Below are 8,956 nucleotides of genomic sequence, written 5' to 3' on the forward strand. Positions count from 1 at the left end.
TGCAGAACTTTGATGACTTAGTCGAAGACATTAAGAGCATTATATATGCAGACAAGGGAAAATATTGAACTGAAGTCATTGGTAGAATTTTGAGAGTGGTCATGCCACTATAGTTGTGATAACCTAATGTTCATGGCCGCCTCTAATATGCTGCGAGAGTTTTATTATTTAGTATACAACATGATACACACTTTTGCCTTTAGTGATCAACGTCTTTTCTTCAAAATTGGCAGATTTGTATATGTGATCTTACATAATCATAAACCCCAGTGGTTTACACAGAATAATCCTTTTTAGAGTTTTTAAGAATTTGACTATTAGAAGCTTTTTCACGTCTTCTGTGCACTGACTTTTTGCATCTTCTCAATATTTTGTCAAGAAATCAGTAAAATTTGCAAATTCTGCAAAATTGAATTCCACAGAAATCAACTTATGCACATACATATTTGTTAAAGAGTTAACATGTGCTAACTTTTGTTTGTTTTTATATGTTAATATACTCATGTAATGAGGATGCAATGAATACTGCACAATTGAAGATGCAGATTCTTCTGCTCTGAAAGAAGTGGATACACCTGGTATTCCAAAGGCAAACTAAGCACTTAATGTAATTTAATCAGCACTATGCTAATGCATAATATAGATATGAAGTTTATGAGATCAGATCTTGAATATTCCTGAAGTCTAATGATGACACTTATTTGTGGTTCAATACATTGAATAGCACAAAGAGGACTTGTGAATTCATTTTTTAAAATGCAATATCTATCCATATGAAAAAGTGTAGTAAGATCAAGTAGTTTCCCTTGCATTTATTTGTTCTAAATTCTGGTATTTAACATGATTCTGTATACTTATTACAAATATATACAAAATTACGGTTCACCAGGTCAGATTATTAGCTACATATATAGACATTTTACTACTCTTTAGTGACTAGTTCTAGAAACAAAAGTCATCACCATCTATTAGTGTTTTTGATTTGCTGGACTGAGGTACTGATTAGTTTCCCTCGGTCCAATAGTGAACACCTGGTTCCATCTGGCAATTTTGGTCCAATTTTTGGTCTTTTATAACTTGCTTGGATGATGATTTTTCACAAGTTGGGCAATTTTGGAGATGGAAAAAGTGAACCACGACCAGCATTTTGAGTCTGTGACTGCGATTTCCTCTGCCTCGAGCCCATCCCTTATTTGCTGCTGGTGAACTATCTTGGGCTTAAACATCCTTGCCTAGATCAAGGATGTTTATATGATTTTAAATCCATACACTATGTAGACATGAAGAACGGCATAGTGGTTAGTCATCATTAAACAAATAAACCGGTTAAAAATGTAGTTTTTATAATGGAAATCATTAATAGCGTGCTGAAAACCAAAAAAAATACCTATAAGACTACTCAGCAGCTGATTCTGAGTAAATATGCGTGAGAAGAAATCTTTAAATGTCCTCTCCCCTGGTGTTATGTCATCATTAAGTTATGATCATTGTCAAAATACCCATCAAAATCATTGTCAAAATCTTTACAGCCTCGTACTTTCAATTTCTTCACTTTGATATTCTTATTGCAGTCAGCATGTATATTTTGATGTTTTTGTTTTGTTTGAGTTAGGTTTTAGTACCAGTAAGTGCTTCTGGTATATCCTAAATTAGTTATATATGATGGGAATATTGCACATTTCATCACAGTGTTTGGAGATAATAATTAGTGCTGCACACTTTTGTTTTGTACATATAATACTTGCACAATTGTGTGTGGTTGGCCTGGAGAAGAGTATGGCCGGTTCACGTATCCGAAGCCTCTGGTAGACTCTCAAACGTATTGTGCATTTGATGTTGGATGCAACCATGAACTTTGTTCGTAGTTACATCACAGTCATGTTTGGCCTTCAACTTCGATTTACAGGTGTTGATAATGCAAAAGTTGACAAACATATTGACAATAAAAAAGTTTTCTCAGTGTAGTGCAGAACCTTTGGGAACTTGTATCAACACATCAAGAGCATTAAATATGCAGAAAAGAGAGAAGATTGAACTGAAGTTACTGGGGGAATTCCCGATAGTGGTTATTCCACTACGATTATGATAACCTTGATGTGTATCCATGGCCTCCTCTGATATGCTGCAACAAATTTATAAACAAGTACAACATGATACACCCTTTTGCCTTTAATGATCCCAGTTTTTCTCTACAAAAATGGTGAAATTTATCACGTGTTTTCACTTTGACAATGTGACTATAAAAAAATTGAATACATTTTGTATTGTCATGACTTTTAGCATCCTCAGTCTTTTTGTCAAAACTTATAGAAACATCTGCACTTTCTTCAACATAATATACAAACAAGATTAGTTCCCGGATGCCCAGTTATATTATAGTTGTTTTTTGAAAAATTATTTTGAAATAGTTTAATTTGAATTATATAGATTAATATAATATCTTCTATACATACTAATAAAAATAAAATAAAATTATAAACATACAAATTTAAAAAATAAAATTACCCAAATTACGAAAATTGATCATCAACTTTTTATTAAATACAAAATATAATAATGAATATTTGTGTAAATAAAATTACTTTTGAATTAGATAAAATTAGTTAAGAAAGTGGAATTATTGAAGATTATTAATTTAAGAATATATAATGAAAAATAAAATAAAATGAAAAGTGATTAAGAGAGAAATAAGAAATAGTTAATAGAGAAAATTAGTGGAGTTGTCCTTTGCATCGGAATAACGTAGAAGTTTTATAACTTATTTTCCTAACCTTCCTGTAGAAAGAAGCCCATATAATTTAAGTAAAGCCCATCCAGCAATCTTGGTCCAACCATATGTTTTAGGAGTAATACATTTGATACCGATTACCAGTGCAAACAAATGAAGATGTTTTGCTGTTACAAAAATTTAATTTGTAAAAAACAAAAAATTTAAGACTTTAAAAACCAATGGAGGGAAATGAGGTTGGTTGCCGCCCCCGCCGGCCAATCTGAAAATTAAATAATTTTTAAATTGCTTGCTTGTACTCCACCGGCACCCCTCCCACTTTCACACACAGACTCTCTTTTTTTATAAATACTAGGTTAAAATCACTGCACGGGTCTCTAGCAATATTTTATATTTTTATTTATATTAAAATAGTATTGATAGGACAGGAGTAACCAAACCCAAATAAAGGAACAGAAACCCAAAAGAGATAACACCCCAGGCCCAAGTTGGGGTGGTCCCCGGTGCCACGTGGCATAGGACAAAAGGGTCAACTGTCTCATGTTACCCAAAATGGAACAGTTGCATCCCAGCCGTCCATTGGTAAAGATCCCAAGACAACTCTGATGGAGAAAGGACACCTGACCACACAGTCCATCCGAACCGTTCAATCAATCACCAACCAAGAATGATCAAAGGCCAGGATGAAAAGGTACAAACCCCAAAAACCCTAAAACTTGGAACCTATAAAAGGCCCCAAAAAGAGGGTTTTAGGGGTTGAAAAATATTTGACTGCTACACACCTATACACACACCATCACACATATTTTGAATAACTCCTTCTTCCCTCTTCTTCTTCTTCTTCTTCAAAAAAACCCATTTCTTACTCTCACACTGGAGTTGCTGCGGGAAACAAACCCCCTCTGGTTCTGTTTTGCAGAGACCCCTACCTAGCAGGTTAATCTCACTTCAACCGCTACGGAAGCTGGGCCCAGCTCACGTGAGAAATGAGAAGACACTTGAAGAAACATAGTTATCATTGGCGTTAGAAGGAGGGGCATGAACCTCCGGTGGTGTGGTGTCATCTCCAGCTACATTACACAGCCCCAAAAGCAAAGGAAAACCTCTCTCCGGTAAGAACAAAACCCTCATTCACTTCACAGCTCACTTTTCTTACTTTTCCCTCTAGAACAGTCACACACCCTGGTGTACCCCCGTTACTATCTCCCATAATCTGTTCCAAAACTAGTGACCACGAGAAAAAGTAAAACTTCGATCTCCGGAACCATTCAGCCCACCGTTGCCCCGCCCAGGGACGGCGAGACGGAAGATATAGAAGATGAGCCCCCCATAACTCGTGCTTCATCTCAGCTCCAGCCCGGAGACCAGAGGATAACTATAGAGAAAGCAACCCACAAGTATGCTGAAACCTCTACAAACTCTTGGGGAAACATGACCCCAGAGCAGATTCAAGCGGCTATGGACCTGTGGAAAGAAAAGAACAAGGCTCCTGAAACCCGTCCCGGGGACCAGGAAGAGTCCGGAAGGAAGAAGAGGCCAAGGCGAAAGCTAACATTGAAAAGAGGGTCCAAGAGGAGGAAGCCAAACTAAAGAAGAAGACACGCCAGATTCATGTCTCTTCGGATTCAGAACTGGAGAAGGAATCTAAGTAGGAGCAAATGGCCCGGGTTCTCCGGGATCTCAAAAGAAAAGTGGAAGGAGACATGGAAGTCGGGGCGGCGGCCACACCCTTCACCAGAAATCTAGAATCCACCCCCAGGGAACCAACACTCAAACACTTCAACTTCGACTCTTTTGACGGGCTTGCCGACCCTGAAGAACATCTCAACTACTTTGAACAGATCTCAAACATATATAATTACAATGACCTCACCAAATGTCGTTTCTTCATTTCAACACTAAAGGGAGGGGCGCAGAAATGGTTCAGCAGAATCTCCTCCCGGAGCATCGACTCTTGGAAGGACTTCCGGGAGATATTTCTCAAGAGGTTCAGGGCGAACTGTATGAACGAGCTCCAGATGTGCCACTTGGAAACCATTCAACAAAGAAGCATAGAAACTCTACCAGAATTCATCAAAAGGTTTCAAGAATCAGTCAACCAGCTCTCCAACCTTGAGGAGAAGGAAGCCGTGAATATTTCCCGGCGTAATCTCCACCCGGTTTCATGCGAAGGCTACGTGAAGGACCTGATCCATAGGGAGCCCCAAAGCCTTACTTCGGCTTATGCGATGGCTTCAAAGATTATAAAGGAAAATGACTTTCTCACCTCGATGAAGACAAACAGGCGGATCCGGGATGATGATGAGTCTCCGGAACGCCGCTCCACCTACAGAAAAGAAAAGAGACACAGGACAGACAGACAGACCAATTATGTGCAGCAATCTCGGGGGACCCCTCCCCGGGATGACTACTCCAGACCACAGAAGATTGAAAGGAAGCCCAAGCCCAAAAAGGAGCCAAAACCGGAGCCCGAATGGACTCTATTCAACCGACCCCAGGCCGACATTTTGAGGTAAGTCAAGGGAAAACCCTTTTATTACCCCCCGAAGCCGCTGCTGGCACCCCCCGGAAACAAGGCCCGAGATAAACATTGTGGGTATCAGGAGGATCACGGCCACACCACGGAGAACTGCTTTTCCTGTAAAATGTTCATTGAAGACCAAATCAAAAAAGGCAACATGAACCAGTACCTACAAAGAAGACTCGATGACAGAGATAAGCCCTCTAGCGGCGGGAAATACGTGGTCAACATGATCTTCGGAGGAACCTCCTCCCCACCCCGGAGTCTAGATGTGGACAATGATGTCCTGAGGATGAACACATATATTTCTCTAATGCCGATTATGAGGGTCTGGATCCCGAACACAACCAAGCCTTGGTCGTGACTCTCGACATTGCCGACAACGAGGTACAAAGAATTTTGGTTGATAACGGTTCCTCAGTTAACATTGTCTTTGAGCATACCCTTAACAGGATGAAGTTGGGACACCTCCGCATGGATCCATGCCTCGAAGACCCTCTCTATGGATTCGGTAAAAATATGATCCCGATCCGCGGGGTAATATACCTCCCCATGGTCTTTGGTGCCGCACTCCGGCAGGTATCTCATGTCATAAAGTTCAACGTGATATGTGTTGCATCCTCTTACAACATGATTCTGGGAAGACCCACCATCACCAAACTCCGGACCATCTCGTCTACAATTCACTTGAAGCTGAAGTTTCCCACCCTGGGAGGCATCGGAGAACTAAGAGGGGACCGGGGCGCATCGGGAAAATGCTACGGACAAGCACTGGTCATGGCCGAAACTGACCCAGAAAACAGAAAGAAGGCAATGACCTTACCCAAAGGCCAAAGCCGCAAGAAACATCGCGAACATTTCAGCAAAAGGCTAAAGTTGGACGTCAACGTGATAGAGGATTCGGGTTACAGCGTAACCAACGCCGACGCCCGGATATAGAAATTTGTGGAAATATAAGAGAAAACCAAGGTAGAACCTGCTGCCCAGACGGTGGAGATAGAGTTGGATCCCGGGAACCCCATCCGGAAGTTGAAAATTGGAAAAGGCCTAGAGACATCCTTCCAGACAGAGCTCTTCTTGCTGTTAAGGGAATATGCGGATGTATTCGCATGGGCACCGGAAGATATGCCCGGGATTGACCAATCCGTGGCGATGCACAGTATAGACGTAGACCCGAAGAAAACACCGATCAAATAGAAAAGGAGAAACTTTGCCCCCGAGCGACAGCAAGCAATAGAAAGTGGAGAAACCAATGTGGTGCTAGTCAAGAAACCGAATGGAAAGTAGAGAATGTGTGTCGACTACACGAGCCTCAACGCTGCATGTCCCAAAGATTCCTATCCCCTCCCAAATACTGATCAACTAATCGATGCAACTTCGGGCCACACCATGCTCAGCTTTATGGACGCCTTTTCAGGATATAACCAGGTCCGCATGAATCCTGAAGACATCGCCAAAACAGCCTTCATCACTCATAGGGTAGTCTATGCCTTCATCATGATGCCTTTCGGACTCATCAAAGTCGGAGCCACCTACCAGAAAATGATGAACATAATTTTCAAAAGCCAACTGGGGAGGAATATGGAATCTTATATAGACGACATGATCTCCAAGTCACTCACGATCCCATATCACATAAAAGACCTCAAGGAGTGTTTTGACAACCTGGGGAGATACAACATGAAGCTGAACCCGGAGAAATGTGCATTCGGGGTACCTTCAGGCAAATTCCTGGGATTCTTGGTCAGCGAAAGAGGAATAGAAGCAAATTCGGAGAAAATCAACGCCATAATAGAAATGAAGATACCTCACACTCAGAAGGACATCCATAATTTGGCTAGATGTCTGGCGGCCCTGCGCAGGTTCATCCCGAAGCTTGCGGAAAGATGTCTCCCATTCTTCGAGTTACTAAAAGGTGCCCGGAACAAGAAGTTAGTGGATTGGACCCCAGAATGCCACACAAATTTTGAGGAAATCAAGAGGCACCTAATGAACCCCCCGGTGCTATCAAAAGCCAAGCCCGACGAGCCTTTATCCCTCTACATAACCGTCGGCCCCAAGGCTGTCTTTTCGGCCCTAGTCCGGGAGGAAGGAGGAATGCAAAGCCCCATATAATATGTCAGCCAAGTCCTCAAGGACGCCGAGACTCGGTACCCAAACTTCGAGAAATTCACCTTGGCCCTCGTACACTCCAGCAGGAAGCTAAGGCAATACTTCCAAGGCCGAGAGATTAGAGTTCTCACAGATCATCAGCTCAGGAAGATCATCCACAAGCTAGACGCCTCTGGAAGGCTAGTTAAATGGGCCATTGAATTAAGCCAATTTAATATCAAGTTCGTACCACGCACGGCGATAAAGGCCCGGGTCTTAGCAGAATTCGTCATGGAATGCACCTTTCCGGAGCAACAATTACCCTCCTACCACGAGATAACCCCGGAAGAAACCAACCCGGGAACGGAATTCTGGAAGCTCTATGTGGATGGGTCATCTACGGCCGAAAGGTCTAGAGCAGGCCTTATTCTAATCAGCCCGGAAGGCTTTACCATTCAACAAGCAATAACTTTTACCTTCAAAGCAATGAACAATCAGATCGAATATGAGGCACTCATCTCCGGACTCAGATTGGAAAAATCTCTAGGCGTTTCGAAGGTGATCGTCTACAGTGACTCTCATATTGTGGTCAAACAAACCAGTGGAGAATATATTGCGAAAGATCCAACATTGGTACAATACCAGGCAATGGTGCGGAATATCCTGGAAGCCACTCCCGACATCACCATACTTCAAATCAACAGAGAAGAGAACTCCAAAGCAGACGAGCTGTCCAATCTCGTACAAAACACTTCAGACCTCGCTAGTTTAGTGTACTTCGAGGAACTCAAGGCACCCAACACAGAGCGATATGAGGTCATGTGCATCGGGAGCGCAGATAATTTGATGACCTCCTACATAGCATACTTAAGGGATGGGACGCTCCCGGAAGACCAGAACAAAGCTAGATACTTAAAGCACAAAGATGCTCGTTTCTTCCTGGAAGATGGTCAGTTATACAGAAGAACCTTTTCAGCACCCACCCTGAAGTGTGTGGACCCGGATGAGGCAAATTATTATCTCCGGGAAGTTCATGAAGGCATCTGCGGAGACCACCTGGCGGCCAAAGCTCTAGCTTAGAAAGTCATCAGGCAAGGATATTACTGGCCCACAGTCTACTCCGACTCCATTGCCTATGTTAAGAAATGCCCTCAGTGCCAGAAATTCAGCAACGTTCCCAGACAAAGCCCCAGCCTGCCATCATCGGTATTATCTCCGATCCCATTCGCTGTTTGGGGTATAGATATCATAGGCCTCTTTCCCGAGCGAAAGGTGACCTCCGCTACGTCCTGGTAGCCATTGATTACATGACAAAGTGGGCAGAAGCGAAGGCCATGAGGACAATCAATCAACAAAATTGTATCAAGTTTATGGATTCAATCGTCATGAGGTTCGGGATCCCGGTAATTCTTGTCTCCGACAATGGTCCACAGTTTGTCGGGTCCGACTTCGAAGCATATTTGAAAGAGCTCGGAATCAAGCACAAAAGGGCATCGGTTGCACATCCTCAGGGAAATGGACAGGTCGAAGTAGCTAACAGAACCATACTCTGGGGCCTGGAAAAAAGACTAGAAGAGTCCAAGAAAACTTGGCCTGATGAGTTTCCGAAAGTCCTG

General features: G+C 42.4%; 1 protein-coding gene across 1 annotated transcript; it reads left to right on the forward strand.

The window, feature by feature from the left end:
* Positions 1-7,631: 7,631 nt before the first annotated feature.
* Positions 7,632-8,420, forward strand: LOC141707897 (uncharacterized). The gene has a single exon (XM_074511342.1). It carries the CDS (start codon positions 7,632-7,634, stop codon positions 8,418-8,420), a length of 789 nt encoding a protein of 262 aa, XP_074367443.1.
* The last annotated feature ends 536 nt before the right edge of the window (positions 8,421-8,956 follow it).

Source organism: Apium graveolens, chromosome 1, assembly GCF_009905375.1.
Source record: "Apium graveolens cultivar Ventura chromosome 1, ASM990537v1, whole genome shotgun sequence".
Lineage (NCBI taxonomy): Eukaryota > Viridiplantae > Streptophyta > Magnoliopsida > Apiales > Apiaceae > Apium > Apium graveolens.

Bases quoted from the DNA above. Each gene is read 5' to 3' on its own strand.
- LOC141707897 (XM_074511342.1), top strand. From the start codon at position 7,632: ATGGAATGCACCTTTCCGGAGCAACAATTACCCTCCTACCACGAGATA.